The sequence below is a fragment of the Theropithecus gelada genome, chromosome 13, assembly GCF_003255815.1.
Source record: "Theropithecus gelada isolate Dixy chromosome 13, Tgel_1.0, whole genome shotgun sequence".
NCBI lineage: Eukaryota > Metazoa > Chordata > Mammalia > Primates > Cercopithecidae > Theropithecus > Theropithecus gelada.
Genome location: NC_037681.1, coordinates 57,464,367 through 57,483,594, shown reverse-complemented (window position 1 = coordinate 57,483,594; position 19,228 = coordinate 57,464,367). Strand labels below are relative to the sequence as shown.

The 19,228-nt window shown below is 37.8% G+C and overlaps 1 protein-coding gene across 1 annotated transcript in view; it reads left to right on the top strand.

Annotated features, from left to right (window-relative positions):
- The first annotated feature begins 125 nt into the window (after window positions 1-125).
- The window catches only part of HEATR5B (HEAT repeat containing 5B), a 105,967-nt gene continuing 86,864 nt past the window's right edge, over window positions 126-19,228 (top strand). Inside the window, exons 1-9 of the mRNA XM_025354649.1 lie at window positions 126-196; window positions 1,043-1,190; window positions 4,652-4,863; window positions 7,102-7,210; window positions 8,493-8,642; window positions 11,542-11,713; window positions 13,700-13,857; window positions 15,114-15,363; window positions 18,421-18,576. Coding sequence (XP_025210434.1) covers window positions 1,065-1,190; window positions 4,652-4,863; window positions 7,102-7,210; window positions 8,493-8,642; window positions 11,542-11,713; window positions 13,700-13,857; window positions 15,114-15,363; window positions 18,421-18,576 — 1,333 coding nt within the window. The 5' untranslated portion in view covers window positions 126-196; window positions 1,043-1,064. The remainder of the gene's footprint in view (window positions 197-1,042; window positions 1,191-4,651; window positions 4,864-7,101; window positions 7,211-8,492; window positions 8,643-11,541; window positions 11,714-13,699; window positions 13,858-15,113; window positions 15,364-18,420; window positions 18,577-19,228) is intronic.

Sequence of the window (19,228 nt, the reverse complement as noted above, 5' to 3'; positions counted from 1 at the left end):
CGAGCGCAGACTCAATTGGAAACTTGCGGTGGGTGATAGGAGGACGTGGTGACTGCGCTTGCGCAAGACCAGCCCTCCGCGCAAGCGCTGTTCCCTTGTTTCCTGCAGGCAGGAGTGCGGGAGGTGGGGCATCCGGGTCTCTTGGTGGCTGCCTCTGCCCCCGGAGCTCAGCTGATCTGCCTTTTCAGACTAGAAGGTGAGGTCGCGGAAGCATGCACGTTGACACGCACGGACTCCTGTCCCACGTACATTTTTAGACGGGTGGGGAGGAAATTTGAGTTCGTACTGAACATTTTCCCTTTTCTGGCTCCCTGCGCAGTTCCGAGCCGCCGCCTCGTGCTATTGACAGCCTGCGGAACCCCACGGAGGCTTGCGGCGGCCTCTTGCGTTTCCCCGGGTCCGCCGCTTTCGGTTTTTGGAGTAGCCGGGTGAAGCCAGACCCCGAGCGCGCGAGGCTTCTCGGGTGCATTCCTGACCGCCCGGTGTTGTCACTGAGGCTTTGGCCGCCGGGACCTGGCCGCCCCACCCATCCCCTTTGGAAGAGTCTTGGAGACCTGCAGTTCGGGATGTCTGTGCTGGGTGCTTTGACCTCAGTCCCCCGACCAGGTGCAGCGCGGGAGGGTAAAGGTGCGATATACCGAGCAGTGGACGAGAAAAAGAGGAGGATGGTTGTCAAGCCCGGCTGGGGTGTTTGATCTTAGTGCTTCAGTTTTCTCATTTATAGAACGGGTAAATGACATATGTGTTGCTGGACATATTTCTTCTGGAATAATGCCTTTTTTTGGGCAATAATTTATTTTAATTTTCCTTTCACTCCATGATTCATTCTTCCTTATACCAAGCAGTTTTTTTTCGCTTTTTTTTTTGTTTGTATTTTTGTCCTTTAAAAGTATGTTTGTTTTCAGGTTTTGCCTCAAAGAAGTTGAGTTTTTCCCCAAAAGAAATGAGTAGTCATACTTTTCTTAGTGGGTATATTCCATAAAGCTTGACTTTCAACATTAAAAAAAAACTTACAAGTATTTTTTACTTTGTTAAATTTAAGGTGTGAATTTAAAACTTCAGTAATGGAGTTAGCCCACAGTTTATTGCTAAATGAAGAAGCTTTGGCTCAAATCACTGAAGCAAAAAGACCGGTTTTTATCTTTGAATGGTTGCGATTTCTTGATAAAGTCTTGGTTGCTGCCAACAAGGTATGGTATTGCTCTTTTTTCCCAGTTGCATTAATGTAAAGAGATTATGTGGTCATGATTCTTAAGAAAACATATATTATGTTTTGGAAGGTTTGTGGGTCACTTGTGGAACTTGAGAATATTGCACGAATGGGAATTTAGTGGCAAAACTCAAACCTCGTTTAAATCCGGCTCATTGCCTACCTTCTTTATATCTCTACCTGTGCAGTTCATTGTAACTGGAGAAAAACATGGCTACATGATTGGTGTCACTTTAAATTTATCATCACCCATTGCAAGTGATCTCTCTATGCAGCCTAACAATCCCAGTATCTTCACTTATCTCTCTGAGGAGTCAATAATAGGCTTTTTTTTTTCTTTGTTTTCTTCCTGCGTAGTCTCGATTCAGCTTATTTTTTATTGTCTGTGTATTTTATATTCTGTCTTTAAAAGTAGCTATGGCCAGGCCTGATGGCTCACGCCTGTTATCCCAGCACTTTGGGAAGCCGAAGTGGGCGGATCACCTGAGGTCAAGAGTTTCAGACTAGCCTGGCCAACATGGTGAAACCCCGTCTCTACTAAAAATACAAAAATTAGCCAGGCATGGTGGTGGGCGCCTGTAATCCCAGCTACTCGGGAGGCTGAGGCAGGAGAATCGCTTGAACCTGAAAGGTGGGGGTTGCAAGGAGCCTAGATCGCACTATTGCACTCCAGCCTGGATGACAAGAGTGAAAACTCCATCTGGGAAAAAAAAAAAAAAAAAAGGTAGATGCTTCCCTCAAATGTCTGATGATCTTTGGCTGCCTGTTCAAATTTAAAAGTGAGTAGTAAAACCTTTTCTCAGCAGGGCCAGTCTTTTAAACTGGACTTCACTGTAGGCTGGTCTGGTTCCTGACCGTAGTATTTCAGATTTCTGTAGGCTGCTTATTCCCCAGAAGATACTTTTCTACTCTCAGGTCTGAAGAGTATATGGCTAGCTGGCTATATTCTTGGAATTGTGGGAGAAGAGTGGAGACTTTAACATTCAGTATGTGTACTTTCACTGCATATCTGTGTTTTCAGTGCAGTTTTCCCAGACCGCAACTGTGCCTGGGGTCTCCTAGTCTAGACATACGGTATTTCACTCTTCCCAGAGAATAAGGTTTCAGTCTGCTTCCATAGTGGAAAAGAGGAGTCTTACTGCTTCTTAGACTCTCAACCATTCCCTCTCTCTCAAGGTACAACTTCACTCTCACCTCCAAAAGCACCTAGGGCTTAAAAATACCACGATCTCTTAGGGGGTCCTGTGTAGTAAGATAGGTCCTTTCTTAGCTTTCCCTGTTGGGAACACTTGGTTTCCAAATATTGTGCTGATTCTTTTTCCTATTTTCTTTACCCTTTGGATTTGTGCTTTGTTGTTATTATTCCTCTTGTTGCCCTTTAGTATGGTTTTAATGGAGTTTCTATGGAAACAGTTAATGCTTGACCTAATGTAAATGAGTTAATAGGTGCAGCACACCAACATGGCACATGTATACATATGTAACAAACCTGCACTTTATGTATATGTACCCTAGAACTTAAAGTATACTAATAATAACAACAACAACAAAAAGAAACAGTTAATGCATGGATTCACTTGTAATCTTTAACTAGAAGTTTCTGTTTTCTCTTAAATCCCCTACAACCGGGGATTTACTTCCACTCCACTGAAACAGCTCTTGTCCAGCCATCAGTGGTCTGGGCAATCAGTGGTTAGTATTCTGTCTTATTTGATCCATCTCTATCTTTTCACCTCGAAACACTTAAAACATCTTTAATTTTGTTGTGAAATTGATAAATACAAGAGTATATAAAACATAGTTATGAAGCATAATATGAATATCTGTACACCCTCTACCCAAATTAGAAAATAATATTGTTTTCATTGCTTTGCACAGTTTGTGTGAAGTTTTCTTCCTGTTCGTGGCTTCCCAAGACACTGTTAGGTTTTGGTTCCTCTCCCACTTCACTAACTACTACTAGTTCTTTTTTTAAGTCTTCCTCAGTTCAGGGCATTTTAAAAAAATCTGTACATATTCCCTTAGTGATATCTAATTGTATGATTTTTACTATCTATAAAATAGTGATTCCCAGGATAATGTTTACTCTACTTATTTCTTACCTAAGTGGCATCCCAGATTTAACATACCCAAACCAAATTCTTGATTTCTCCTCCCAAACCTGTCTTTTCCCCTATGTTCTCTATCTCAGGAAATGACCATTTCATCCTTCTGGTTGCTCAGGGGGAAAACCATAGAGTCATTTTTGACTTCCCTCTTTTTCTCAAATTTCACGTCATATTCATCAGCAAATCCTATGGTTTCATCCACAAATAAATCCAGAGTTTACTTGTCTCCATGGTTACCACTATCATCTCTCATCTAGATTATTGCATCTGCTTCCTATTTGCTCATGATGCTTTCCATTTATGGACCTCATAGAGTATTCTTTGAAGTCAGAGTGAGTCTGTTAAAACATTTAGATCACGACCTTCCTCTACTTCAAACTCTTACTCAGGGTAATATACAAAGTTCTCTTACTGAGAGTAACATACAGAGTTCTATAGTGGGGTACAAGAGACTACCTGATCTGGCCCCTTCTATCCTTCTGACTTCATCTCTTACTACTTTCTCTCTCTTACTCCACTCCAGTCAAACTGGCCTTCTTGCTGTCTTCAAGGATGCTAAGAATGCTCCAACCTCAAGGCCTTTATGCTTCTTCCTTCGGCCTGGAATGTTCTTCCCCTGGGTATCTGCCTGGCTCACCCCTTCACTTCCTTTCAGAGAGAGGCCTTTTCTAATTAATCCACATAAAACAGTAAGCACCCATACTATTCATTTGTTTGTTTGGTAAACCCTATCCCTCCCCGCTAGAATGTAAACTTCATGAGGGCAGGGACTTGTCTATTTTGTTCACTGTTGCACCCTAGTACATGGCATACATTAAGTACATAATAAATATTATTTGAATAAATGAATGAATTGTAGGTATTGATTATGGGTAGAGCTGGGTATTTTTTTTTCCTGTTGCCTAGGGCTCTTCAGTTTCTTTTGGTTTCATTTGCTGGCCTGTAACTTTATGAACTGCTGACTTTGCTCTTACATGGGAAACCTATCTGGGTTGTAAGACATCAGTTGTCCATACACCCAATATTTTGCATCCTTTGGCTGCTGGTTTATTTCTCAGTAAGTTGGTCTCATAACTTTTTGAATCAGAGTCTTCACTTTTATTGGAGCTAACCTTTTGGCTTTGGAGGAGAATGAAGGAGAATATTTAATGTAGGAAAGAATGGCTCATTTCTTACTGAACTTTTCCTTAACTTGAAAATTCTCACGGTTTATGTTTAATACAATACAGATTTTTAATTATTAGAGTGCCTTACGTGTTAACTATTTTTTATTTTGATTAAAAGGTAACAGAATTTTTTTAATGATGTTCTTTTAAAAATGTTTTTGTAACAGACTGATGTAAAGGAAAAACAGAAAAAACTTGTCGAACAATTAACTGGATTAATAAGTAGTTCACCTGGACCACCTACACGAAAATTGTTAGCTAAAAATCTCGCAGCCCTTTATAGCATTGGAGATACTTTTACAGTTTTTCAGACACTTGATAAATGCAATGACATTATCAGAAATAAAGATGACACTGCAGCCTACTTACCAACAAAATTGTAAGTACTTACTTTAACAGGGGCCCTTGAAGTGTTATTTTTTCTTTCAAGGAAACTTAGTAGGAGACTATGGACCATAAAAACCCCCAGATGGGTGTAATCTGCGACATGCTGCTAACAATGAGAGCTCTAAGTGGATCGAGTTGTGTTGGGAAGAAAATGAGTTAAATTTTAGGCATGCTGATTCTGGAATACAAATGGGAATATCCAGATGACAGTGTATAATAGGTAGTTGGAAATTCTTGTTGGGATTTTAGAGATTTGTTGGGAATGTAGTTTTGGTGAGTAGGCAGAATCCTTTGATATGAGTAAAGTTACCTAGGAGGAGGAGTATATTTGAGAAGAGAAGAGAAGGAGTGTATTTGAGAAGAGAAGAAGGAGTATATTTGAGAAGAGAAATTCTTGTTGGGATTTTAGAGATTTGTTGGAAATGTAGTTTTGGTGAGTAGGCTGAATCCTTTGATATGGGTAAAGTTACCTAGGAGGAGGAGTATATTTGAGAAGAGAAGACGGCTAGGGATACAACTCTAGAACGTCAACATTCAAGGGGCCATGGTCGGTGTAATAGCTTGCAGAGGAAATAGAGAGATTATTCAAAACCTGGATTCTGATTTTTAGGTCTACTTTTAGATAGTTACCTGGTATCACTAGGTAACTACCTAGATACATTGTGATTAGATTTTGTGTTTTGCTTAGGATAGATGTAAACCTCAAAAGTTTTAGAGGAGATTAGACAGTTCTAGTACTTTCTAGTTTATTTTGAAGTTTGAAGCTATGTTCACTGCTACTTAGCAAATACACACATAATTTTATAGTTCTGGTTAAGTAGAATTGATTATAAATTCATATGTATTTCCAGCGGATCCATGGGTCCTATTTAGGAAATCTCTAATGTATGCTGGCATGTGACGCCAGTCATTTAAAATTTATTATCAGCCTACAGGGTATCAAAAAGCATGAGATTTGGAGTTGAAGAGGTGAAAGTTGATTCCCTGATTCTACTGTTTATTATGTGTTTGATTATGAGCTAAATTTAGTTAACCTCTCTTATCTGTAAATTGCTCAGATCATACAGCGTTTATTTATTTTTATTTGTTGAAACTGGAGTGACTCGCCTCATGGTAGACCACCTGCCCACTTCCAAGATCCAACTACATGTAGCTATTAGACGGTGGGTTCTAGGATTTAGGCACAGGTCTGCCAGACTCCAAAGCATCCGCTCTTAACCACGACGTCCTACTTTTGCCTTTAAGCTAAACCCACAGCTATTCACTTACTATTGACCTAAGTGACAGTGGGGTCATTTCTTGCTCCTGAAGAAATGTGTTGCTATTGGTTTATTCTTCCGAGTGTTCTGTTAATGTAATTTAGATTAAATTTTACAGGTTTACAAATAGTATAGTATTATTTGTAAATTAAGAGGCAGACACTGTGAGCAATGCAAATGTGTGAGATATATTCCCTGTTTCTGGAGTTTACATTTCCACTGGCAGAACAAGATAGAGACATATAAAATGGTCAAGTTACAACACAATAAATGATATAATTTTGTCAAAATGAGTGATTGACATTAGTGTTACATATAATGAAAGAAGAGAGGGATTGTTGAGGATTGACATAATTTGGAAAGTCTTCATAGAAGCAAAGCTTAGGGGCTGGGCGCAGTGGCTCACGCCTGTAATCCTAACACTTTGGGAGGCCAAGGCGGGAAGATCACCTGAGGTCAGGGGTTCGAGATCAGCCTGGCTAATGTGGTGAAACCCCATCTCTGCTAAATATACAAAATGAGCTGGGAATGATGGCACGCACCTGTAATCCCAGCTACTTGGGAGGCTGAGGTGGGAGAAGGGCTTGAACCCAGGAGGCGGAGGTTGCAGTGAGCCGGGACCATGCCACTGCACTCCAGCCTGGGTGACAGAGTGAGACTTTGTCTTCCCCCTCAAAAAAAGAAAAGCTTGGATTTCTTCCCAAATAATGGGTATGATTTATTATGTACATATGTAGATTCTTTTGTATTTTAACAAGAAAACAATTTATAGTATTTAACAAGAATACAGTGTAAATATAGTATAGTATTTGTTGCAGTTATGAAGGATAAACAAATTGTTTTCGATAGTTGAAATTAAGGATTATAGCCAAATGTGTCCTAGACAAATGCAGATTGATTTCTGAAAATGAGAAAAGTATAATTGTATCATTAACCTGAACGATGACCAGTGAAATTGTCACTTCTCACAGGGCTGCAGTGGCTTGTGTCGGAGCATTTTATGAAAAAATGGGGAGAATGTTGGGCAGTGCATTTCCAGAAACAGTGAATAATCTGTTGAAATCTCTGAAAAGTGCAGAGGTAAGTTTTACAACCAATATTATTTGAATATTTGCTTGTGGCAAGAGTTAGATGTCAGCTAAAATACGTTTGTTTCTTTTTCTGTCACTGTGGTACTCATATTGCTTAACAAGGAGGTAATTTCAAATTATTACTTGTCCCTTCTTTTAATATACATCGGGGGAAGAGAAAGAATACTTCTCTTTGACAATGAATAGGTTTACCTGTTATTTTTTATTTAGTCCTGTAATACTTTTGGATTGGCTTTTTTTTTTTCTTCTTTTTTTGGTATCATAGCTAATGTGTTAATTTTCTGGTTGCTGTAATAAATTACCTTAAACTGGGTGGCTTAAAACAACAATTTATTGTCTCACACTTCTGGAAGCTGGAGGTCTACGATAAGTGTCAGCAAGGCCATGTTTCCACTGAAGGATCTAGAGAAGAATGCTTCCTTTCCTTCTTACCTTCTAGTGATTGCTGGAAATATTTGATCTTCCTCGGCTTATAGATCCATCTCTCCCATCTCTGCCTCCTTTGTCACATAGCCTTTTCCCTGTGCCTGTGTGTTTTGTGTCTAAATTATTTTCCTGTTCAGTGATACCTGTCATTGGACTAGAATTGGATACCTCTTCTGGGAACTATTTGTCTATTCATTAATTAAAAAGAATTGATAAAATATTATTTGTCAGGCATTAAGCGTACAAAGATGGTCCTGACCTCAAAGAACTTACAATCTAGTGGAAGAGATCTAAGTGTGAATAAGCATTGTGATACACTGTGATGAGTATACTGTTAGAAATAACAATAAGCACTATGAGAATATGGATATAAGAGTTTGAGTTAGTCATAGGAAGACGAAGGTTTGCCATATTTCTGACACTTTTTAAAAATGTGTTGGTTGTTTTCTGCTTCCTCTTTTGGATGGTTTATATATTTTTTTCTTAACTATTTTATACTTAATATTTTATATTCTGAAAATATTTTATATTCTGAAAGTTTGAGTCATTGAGATATATTGAAGCTTTTGAGTCTGTCTTCATGTTCTCAGTATATTGTATGTACTTCAGTAAGTCATAGAAACATTGGAATATATTTACTTATCACCTAATTTTTAAGAAAGATATTATTTAATGGAATATTCTTACTTTCCAGGATACTTAATTTTATTGTACTTTTCATTATTTACTGTTTATAATTTGGAGGTAAGACCATTAGACCCAAAGAACTTTTGTCTTGGCATGTTCTTGTTTAAATATGGAATTTATTTTACAAAATCTTTTTTTTTTTTTCTATACATGTCTAGTCTCAAGGGCGAAGTGAAATCTTAATGAGTCTGCAGAAAGTTCTAAGTGGCCTGGGTGGTGCAGCAGCTTCCTCTCATCGTGATATTTATAAGAATGCCAGGTCTCTCTTGACTGATAGGTCAATGGCTGTTCGATGTGCAGTGGCCAAGGTTAGTACTTGACCAATTTAGAATACTGCTCCTTATCCTTCTTGCTCTTAAACAGTCAATGATTTTTTTTCTTTTACAATTTTAAATTATGTTTTGTGTTCCAATGGATTAAATTTTCTAGAATTATATGTAATAGTATCACATCATGAGATATACTTTTGTGCATATGTGTATTCTGGCTTCTTTTGCTTAGTATAATTATTTTGAAATTCATTTATGTTGTATATGTATCCATAGTTCATTCCTTTTTATTGCTGAGTAGTATTTCCTTGTATGGATATGTCACATTGGTTTGTTCACTCACCTGTTATAAACATTTGAGTTGCTTCCAGTTTTGGTTATTATAAAAAAAGCTTCTGTGAACATCTGTGTATAAGTTTTTGCATGAACATATGCTTTCATTTCTCTTCGGCACATACCTAGGGATGGAATAGCTGGTTCATAGGGCAGATTTAGTTTACCGTTCAGATAACTACAAAACAGTTTTCCCAGGTACTTGTGCCATTTTACATCTCTACTAGCAGTGTATGAGAATTTCACTTCCTCCATGTCATCACCATTGTTTGTTACTGACAGTCTTTTTAATTTAAGCCATTCTGATGGATACATATCTCATTGTATCTCATATCTCAATGGTATCTCATTGTGGCTTTAATTTGCATTTCCCTAATGATGAATGATAAGCATATCTTCAGGTGCTTATTTGCCATCCATATCTTCTTTGAAGAAGGGTGTGCTCAATCTTTTGTCCATTGTTTTATAGGGTTGTTTTGTAATTACTGACTTTTGAGAGTGTTTTTTAGGTTCTTTACATATTCCTTTATCAGATACGTGATTTACAAATATTTTCCCAATCGGTGGCCTGTCTCTTTATTCTCTAAATGGTGCCTTATAAGGAAAAGACATTTTGAATTTCATCCAATGTATCTGTTTTTCTTATATGAATTGTGCTTTTGGTGTTGTATCTAAGGAAACATTTTGTAAACCAGGGTTTGTCCTGTGTTTCCTTCTAGAGGTTTTATAGTTTTATACTTAGATATATGATCCATTTTGAGTTAATTTTTGTATATGGTGCAAGGTTGGAATCAAATTTTTTTGTTTTTTGTTTTCAATATGGATATCCACTTCTTCCAGTGCCATTTCGAAAAGCCTGTCTTTTCTTCACTAAACTCCCTTTGCTCCCTTTGTTGAAAATCAGTTGTGTGTGTATGTATAGGTATAATTTTGGACTCTATTCTGTTTTATTGATCCATTTGTCTATCTTGATGCCAACAACACTTTTCTTCATGACTGTACCTTTATAATAAGTCTTGAAATCAAGTGCTGTTAGTCCTCCAACTTTGTTCTTTTTCAAAATTGTTTTGCCTAGTCTAGGTTTGTCAGTGTCTACAAAAAGACCATGCTGGGATTTTGATTCAGGTTGCATTGAATTTGGAGAGAATTGCCATCCTAACAATATTAAGTCTTCCACCCTATGAAAGTACGTGGTATATCTCTCCATTTATTTTGGTCTTTAGTTTCTCTTAGCAACATCTTGTAATGTTAAATGTACAGATCTTGACAGAATACAAATAAGCCTGGGAAAATATGAATAAAATCATGAATTATATCAATGTCAACATCTAGGCTGGCGTGGTGGCTCACACCTGTAATCCCAGCACTTTGGGAGGCCAAGACGGAAGGATCACCTGAGGTCAGGAGTTTGAGACCAACCTGGCCAACATGGCAAAACCCCATCTCTACTAAAAATACAAAAATTAGCCAGGCGTGGTGACATGTGCCTGTCAAATCATTTTTCAGCATCTATTGAGCTAATGATTTGATTTTTCTTTTTTAGTTTGCTAATGTGTTGAATAACATTGATTAGTTTTAGAATTTTAACCAATATTGCATTCTTAAGATAAACCTCACTTGGTCATGATATATTATCCTTATATATTATTTTATTAATGTTGCTAGAAGTTTGTTTAGAAATGTGTATCTGTGTTCATATGGGATATGGATATGTAGTTTCTTTTTCATGTAGTGTCTTTGTTAGGTTTCAGCGTCAGGGTGATATTGGCATTATAGGATTAGTTGGAAAGTTCCCTTCAATATTCTGGAAGAGTTTGTATAGAATTGGTATTATTTCTTACCTGAACATTTTGTTGAATTCACTGGTGTAGCCATCTCCTAGAGTTTTTTTTGAGGGAAAGATTTTGAAGTACAGAATCAAATTTTAACATAGATACTGGGCTATTCAGGTTATCTGTTTCTTCTTGAGAAAATTGTCTATTTCCTCTAAGTTGTCAACTTTATTGGCATAAAGTTGTTCACATATTCTCTTTAACTTTTTAAAACATGTTGAGTCTGTAGTGATTTGACCTCTCTCATTTCTAATTTTGGTAATTTGTATTTTTACTGTTTTGTTTTTCCTCATCAGCCTGACTAGAGATTTATCAAATTTATTACTCTTCTTAAAGAAGCAGCTTTGGTTTCATTTCTATTATTTTTCAGTTTCCTAGTCATTAATTTCCTTTATTATTTCCTTTTTCGGCTTGCTTTGTGTTGAATTTGCTCTCTTTCATCTAGTTTTTTAAGGGTGAAGCTGAGGTTATTGATTTGAGACCGTTCTTCTTTTCTAATGTGGTAGTTTAGTGTTACATGTTTCTTCCTAACTGGAAACTCTCTCAAAGCAGTAGGCTGGGACAATTGTAGGGTTCATCTTGTTTTTTCCTCATCTCTTAAGGATACCTTAAAATGCTTCATTGCCTGAGGTCCAGTGTCTTGAAAACTTGTTTCATTTATTTTGTCGAGTGTTTTGGTTATCTCAAGAGAGGCGGTGAGTCTGGTTCTTGCTCTTCCATATCTGGAAGCAGATGTTGTAGGATGTTATTTACTTTTTTGTTTTTAATTCCAGTGTCTACTAGAACTACAGAATGAAGCTGTATTTATGTGGACTGCTGAACTAGAAAATATAGCCACTCTCTGCTTTAAGGCTTTGGAAAACTCAAATTATGGGGTACGAGTGGCAGTGTCTAAACTTTTAGGAACAGTCATGGCCACAGCTTTAATGCCAAAACAGGCAACAGGTATTGTGTTTGCCCTTGATTTAGACCATAACAGACCTAATTAGTTATTACATATAGACAGGTCACTGTAATGGATTTAAATTTTTAAGTATCTTTGTCTACTTTTTCATAAAATGAAAGAACCTGGCTGGGCGCGGTGGCTCACAGCTGTAATCCCAGCACTTTTGGGAGGCCAAGACGGTTGGATCACGAGGTCAGGAGTTCAAGACTAGCCTGGCCAAGATGCTGAAACCCTGTCTCTACTAAAAATACAAAAATTGGCCAGGCGCAGTGGCTCACGCCTGTAATCCCAGCACTTTGGGAGGCCGAGGCAGGTGGATCACAAGGTCAGGAGATCGAGACCATCCTGGCTAACTCGTGAAACCCCATCTCTACTAAAAATACAAAAAATTAGCTGGGCGTGGTGGCGGGCGCCTGTAGTCACAGCTACTTGGGAGGCTGAGGCAGGAAAATGGCATGAACCCGGGAAGCGGAGCTTGCAGTGAGCCGAGATTGTGCCACTGCACTCCAGCCTGGGCAACAGAGCGAGACTCCATCTCAAAAAAAAAAAAAAAATTAGCCGGGCATGGTGGTACGCACCTGTAATCCCAGCTACTCAGGAGGCTGAGGCAGGAGAATCGCATGAACCTGGGCAGCAGAGGTTGCAGTGAGCCGAGATCGCACCACTGCACTCCAGCCTGGGTGACAGAGCCAGACTCCATCTCAAAAAATTAAAAAAAAAAAACCCAAATGGCATTTTCCTTGATATAGTCACATTTTTTGTGATGATAATGTACAGGATATCTAGAAATTATGCTGGACATACAAGCATATAAGATTTATGAAATGATTTTGGATAATGTATAAAGTACTGGAATCTGGCACTTTATTTGCTATTTATTTTCAGTCTCTGATGAGTAGATCCCCGTTTGTACCACAGTGTTAATTTTTAATTTTTCCTGATTATCATTATAAACAGAATCAGAGGCAGCATTGAGTTTTCAAATTACTCTTGCTTTGCTTCACAGTTCCGTAGAGATATCTCAGGGGTGCCTGTGAGCAGATGCTGAGTGAACCTTGCTCCGGTCTTGTCCTCACCTCTACCCCACCTCTGTATCATAGAAACAGAACCAGATGTTTTAGGTTCAAGTCCTGTCTCTTGTATTTGTTAACTGTGAAACCCTATTTCACTTCTCTGAGCTTTGATTTCTTCATCTTTAATGATAATTATTTCAGTAGATTATGATGATGATGTAATGTTTTGAAGTGCTGACTACGTGCCGGGCACTGAATTACGTGTATTACAAAATTTATTCCTCCTAAAAGCCCTGTGAATTATATGTACTGTTGTTATTACTGTTTTATAGATGAGGAAATAGAGACTTAGAGAGATTCTGTAACTAATTTTCTAAAAACTGTTCTGTGTTGGAAATGAAATTCATGTCCCGGGCAGCCAAATACCAAAGCTTGCATTCTTAGCCATGAGCTTTATACCTCCTCTACAGAATTTTTGTGAGGATTGCATTTGCTACTGTATGTGGAAGGACTTCATAAAATATGAAACTCTATACCAGGGATGCTGATTCAGTTGCATTCCCAGTAACATTTTAATCTATTGGTAGCTGCTGTATAGAAAGCAATGTGATGAGAAAAGTTTTTTGTGTCCACCTCCGGTGGGAATGAGAACTGAGATCAGTTAGTAGTATCTGCTGTGGGTACGCTTTGTCCTTATTGTGTTACACACAGTATTGTCATTATTATTAGACTGTTTTGCATAGATTTATTGAATTGCTTTTATTTCTAGCGCTTTCCATTTTTCTGAGCATTTTTTGCTTTGGAATTGAATTCAGGTTTACAAGTACATTGAAAGTTTTAAGAAAAAAATTATAAGGATACTAAACCATTTCCCCATTGTAGTAACATATCCTTAAAAATAATTATTTGAATTATTAAGCTAGAGTGCCGCAGAAATATATTTGCTCATACTTTTATTTTTCTTCCTGAAAGTAATGCGTCAGAATGTGAAGCGAGCAACATTTGATGAAGTCTTAGAGCTCATGGCCACAGGATTTCTGCGTGGTGGGTCAGGTTTCTTAAAGAGCGGTGGAGAAATGTTAAAAGTTGGAGGGTCCGTTAATCGTGAAGTGAGAGTTGGAGTTACACAGGTTTGTAACACATATGTGTAAAATAATTTTGGCTGGGTGTGGTGGCTCATGCCTGTAATCCCAGCACTTTGGGAGGCTAAGGTGGGCGATAGCCTGAGGTCAGGAGTTTGAGACCAGCCTGACTAATATGATGAAACCCTGTCTCTACTAAAAATACCAAAAAATTAGCCAGGCGTGGTGGCGCACACCTGTAGTCCCAGCTTCTCAGGTAGGAGGATCACATCAGCCAGGGAAGTGGAGGTTGCAGTGAGCCAAGATCATGCCACTGTACTCTAGCCTGGGTGACAGAGGGAGACTCCGTCTCAAAAACAAACAAAAAAAGATTTTGTTCATATCACTTATGAAACTTCATGGAAGACTGTTATGAAGTAACAGCTCACAGAGAGATTTTTAATATTGTCTGGTTTCTTTCGAAATGTTTCTTTTACCAAATAAATGAGTTACATTCAAATTCCAAATTACATGCTTACATGGAAATTGAGTAGATATTTAATGATACATAAATAAACCTATGTCTACTATATTTGTGTAAATATCTTTAAAGTTCCTATGTTTTGCTTAACAGAAAATCAGATATAAAATAACTCAGTTTTCATTGAAACTATATTCAGGTAGCTTGAGCATTTAGATTTTAATATTCTCCAACAACCCTGTACCTAAAAATATTGGTTAATGCTTTGATTGGATTTTCTGTCAGTGTTTAGTCACCAATGTAATTATAAGATTATATCTGACTTGGAATTATAATTTCAAATAGCAACACCAGATACGAGGTTATGGTTAATGATCTAATAATACTTAACACCTAATAAGATGAAATGGTGATCATAGTCAAAATCGTGACTGTACCTTGATCCCGGAACAAGTATAAAATATTAGTAAACAATGTTTTAACTTACAGAGAAAGTCGTAAGTAAGATTTTATAGCTCTTTAGGATGTTAAGGTTTTCTTGTTTCTGTAACCTGTTACCTTCCCGATCACTGGGGTAAATTCAGCTTCCCTTCCCTCTCACTGCTGTCCCTTTGTGTTCTTCATGAAGTTGTTATCTTAAGAACTGTTTTTTAGTCAAAGATACTTCACTAATAATTCCTATTCCGGAAGTAGTAAAAAGATCTCAAGTTTAAATTTTCTCTGTTTTAGTCTCAAATATAATTTATTCTGCATGCTGTTATCATTTATTTTTGTAGTTCCTTTATCTTTGATTTCTGTTCAGTGATGTAAGTATATCTGAAGTTGTCCCTTCCTCTGTTTACAGGCGTACGTTGTTTTTGTGACAACATTGGGTGGTCAGTGGTTGGAGCGCAGCTTTGCCACGTTCCTGTCCCATGTACTTGATCTGGTTTCCCATCCTCGGGCAACACAAACACATGTGGAGGCTGTGTATTCAAGACGATGTGTTTCCTTTATCCTAAGAGCTACTGTGGGCAGTTTGCTAGGTGAAAAAGCCCAGATTGCAGCTGCCAAAGAAATCTGCCAAGCTATTGGAAAACAAATGAAAGCCGTAGGTAAGAATTGGTATCATTGTGTGTGTTGATTACCTTAGTCATTTAGTTCTTTATTATTCTTCTTAATAAATATCGATAGGACTGATTAGTTTATCTTTCTATGTGTTTTCATGCTTATTTTTATTGACTACTCTTATTTGATATTAAAATCACATAATTACAGTGAAATAGAGTTTTTGAAGATTTGGGTGGCATGTTGGTAAGATTGTGTTTTCTGTTTTATTTCTAGCACCTTTGCTGGTTTTATAACTTTCCTGGCATGCAGCAGCACATTGGTTGCTGTCTTCAAAGAATAATATATTGTGATCTTTCTGCTTTTAGAGCCTGTTGTTTTATAAACATATATTTTTATTGTTTCTTTTCCTCCCCTCATAGGCTTAATATGAAAACTTAGAGAGGAACAATTACAGATGGTTATTAGCCCCCATAAGATGCACTGTGAAACCTCAGTTATACATAATTACAAGAAATTCTTTTCTAAAAAGTATCAATTTTATAAATTTTTCAATTTAACAAATAGTTACTGAGTGAGATTTGCAGAGCAGTAATTCGGGGTTTCAATAATGAATGAGATAAACTTTCTGCCTTCATGGAGCTTTTAATCCAGTTATAAGCTAAATATAAAAGCAAGGGCCGGGCGCGGTGGCTCAAGCCTGTAATCCCAGCACTTTGGGAGGCTGAGACGGGCGGATCACGAGGTCAGGAGATCGAGACCATCCTGGCTGACACGGTGAAACCCCGTCTCTACTAAAAAATACAAAAAACTAGCCGGGCGCAGTGGCGGGCGCCTGTAGTCCCAGCTACTCGGGAGGCTGAGGCAGGAGAATGGCATGAACCCGGGAGGTGAAGCTTGCAGTGAGCTGAGACCTGGCCACTGCACTCCAGCCTGGGCGGCAGAGCGAGACTCCGTCTCAAAAAAATAAAAAATAAAAAAAAATAAAAGCAAGGCAAAATATAAATTCTAAAAGACAGTTTAGTTTTTTCACTATTAGAAGTATATACTAACTTTAATAAGGCAAATTATATTGCCTAATAGAGGTCTTTTGGAATAAGGATTTAATGAATAAATATCATCAATAATTTATTTTTCAGATATATATGTATTAAATGTTTTATAAAATTAGTGGAAAAAACACATAAATAGTTGTAGTTTTTGTTGTTGATAATGGCTTACTTAGTAAACTAGTTTTATTTTTTATTTTATATTATTTTATTTGAGACAGAGTGTAGCTCTGCTGCCCAGGCTGGAGTGCAGTTGTGCGATCTCAGCTCACTGCAACCTCCACCTCCTGGGTTCAAATTATTCTCCTGCCTCACCCTCCTGAGTAGCTGTGATTACAGGCATGTGCCACCACATACCCTGCTAATTTTTGTATTTTTAGTAGAAACAGGGTTTCACCACATTGGCCAGGCTGGTCTTGAACTCCTGACCTCAAGTGATACACCTGCCTTGGCCTCCCAGAGTGCTGGGAGTACAGGTATGAGCCACCATGCCCAGCCAGTAAACTAGTTTTAAATGTATAGAGCTAACTGAAAATTATGAATTGTGAATTAAAGAGTGTTTAATGAGATATCATTCCTTAGATATGCTAAAATAGTCATCTATCTTAGATTCACAACTTAAAGAATAATTTGCACGTTGATTCACTGAGGAAATGTTTAGTGCACAAAATAGTGGGAGTAAAATAGCAAGCCAGATGCATACAGCACCTGTCCACAGGGAGCTTAAACTTAGCAGTCAAAAGCTAGAGTTTATGCTTTTCCAAGTCCAGAAATACCTAAAAACAAAAGAGTTATTTGGCCAGGCATGGTGGCTCATGCCTGTAATCCCAGCACTTTGGGAGGCCAAGATGGGTCAATCACTTGAGGCCAGGAGTTCTTCGAGAACAGCCTGCCCAACATGGTGAAACCCTGTCTCTACTAAAAAATACAAAAATCAGTTGGGCATGGTAGTATACACCTGTAATCCCAACTACTCAGGAGGCTGAGGTGGGAGGATTGCTTGAACCCAGGAGGCAGAGGTTGTAGTCAGCTGAGATGGCACCACTACACTCCAGCTTGGGCAACAGAGCAGGGCTCTGTCTCAAAAAAAAAAAAAAAATTTAATTACAGTCCTCAATTTATTAATCTGTTATATCCTATTATTCTGTATTAAGTATTTTATAGTCTGTTAAGTCATAATGATGCAAAAAAGAAAGTTTTACTATCATTTAAAGGTTCTTAATGTTAAGGTCATAAATTCGTTATTTGATTTTTTTTTTAAGTCCTGAAAGCAGAATTAAATACAATGATACGTACTGGGGATTTGTGGGCCAGAATGTATTCTCAATTAGTAATTTGGCAAGGGATCTTTAATTGTCTCTTGTCAAACACATTTCAATTCTAGGGGAAGCTAAAAGGTTGGGGTAGCGGGCAGCAAGGCTAATGGAACTTTCAGAAGGATTCCAGTAAGAAGTTCTTAAGTCATTTTCTTTATAGATCCATTTTCTGGTCAGTAATTTGACAGATACCTCCAATATATTGGAACACTTAAAGTAGCAATGGTAATAAAGTAATAATAGCTGCTAACATTTATTGAATGTGTATTATGGGCAGCATTGTGTTAAATTCTTTATATGCACTGACTTTTTAATCACCACGTACCATTTGAAATAGGCGTGTAAGCCCGTTAACAGATAAGGAAATTGGGACAGAAAAGTTGAATATCTTGCCCAACGTCACATAACTAATAAAACTAGTGGAATTGGGATTTGAACCCGAGTCTTGTTTCTGCAGTATCTGTGCTTTTAAACAAACTGGATTGCTGCCGCTCACTAAAATTAGGTTGTATTCCTGGAAGCAAAGGTATATCTCAGTGTATATTTTAGCATTATTATAAAGCCATTAAACAGTGTTTTTAAGTCACTTCAGTGTTTAGTTCTACAAGTTTTCCACTGAGAAATAACTGCATAGTTTTTAACACTGAGACATCAACTGGTATGGCTAAAATCATAAATTGTGTAGACCAAAAAAACCATTCAGTTCTCCTATGTCAAAGACATGATTTTGTGTTTCCAGAAGCAGTAGTAAATGACACAAGTGGAGAAAACAAATCTGGTGCAGCAGACATTGCAGCAAGCCAGCATGTGATGGTCTGTGCCCTCCAGGAACTCGGGAGCCTGGTGCAGAGCTTGAATGCCACCGCATCCCCTCTTATTCAAGAAGCATCTATAGGTTTGACATTCAGTTACTTCCTAGCATGTTTCTTTCACTTTTTTCAGTCATAAGTGTGATTGATATTTAATTCCTGATTAGTTGCTTATCATCATCATTAGCACTTCAGATCATCAGGTTTTACTTAAATTAAGATTCATTGTGATAGGCTGGGCGCGGTGGCTCATGCCTGTAATCCTAGCACTTTGGGAGGCCCTGGTGGGCAGATCACTTGAGGTCAGGAGTTCGAGACCATCCTGGTCAACGTGGTGAAGGTCTGTTTCTACTAAAAATATAGAAATTAGCCAGGTGTGGTGACATGTGCCTGTAATCTTCTTGGGAGGCTGAGGCAGGAGAATTGCTTGAGCCCAGGAGGCATAGGTTGCAGTGAGCCAAGATCGTGCCACTGCACTCCAGCTTGGGGGACAGAGCGAGTCTCAAAAAAAAAAAAAAAAAAAAGATTCCTTGTAAAGAATATTGAATTAAATGGTTAAATAAAGTTTTGGAACAGAAATCGAAAGCAATCGTGGTAGTTTTTTAATAAAAATTGACTGAAATTTGTTGAAGCCTTCTATTAAATTTTATATCAACATTGGATATAATTGTACTATGTTCTTCATAGAAAACGTTCCTTTGAAGTACTCTACTATTTATGAATAATATATGTAGTTTT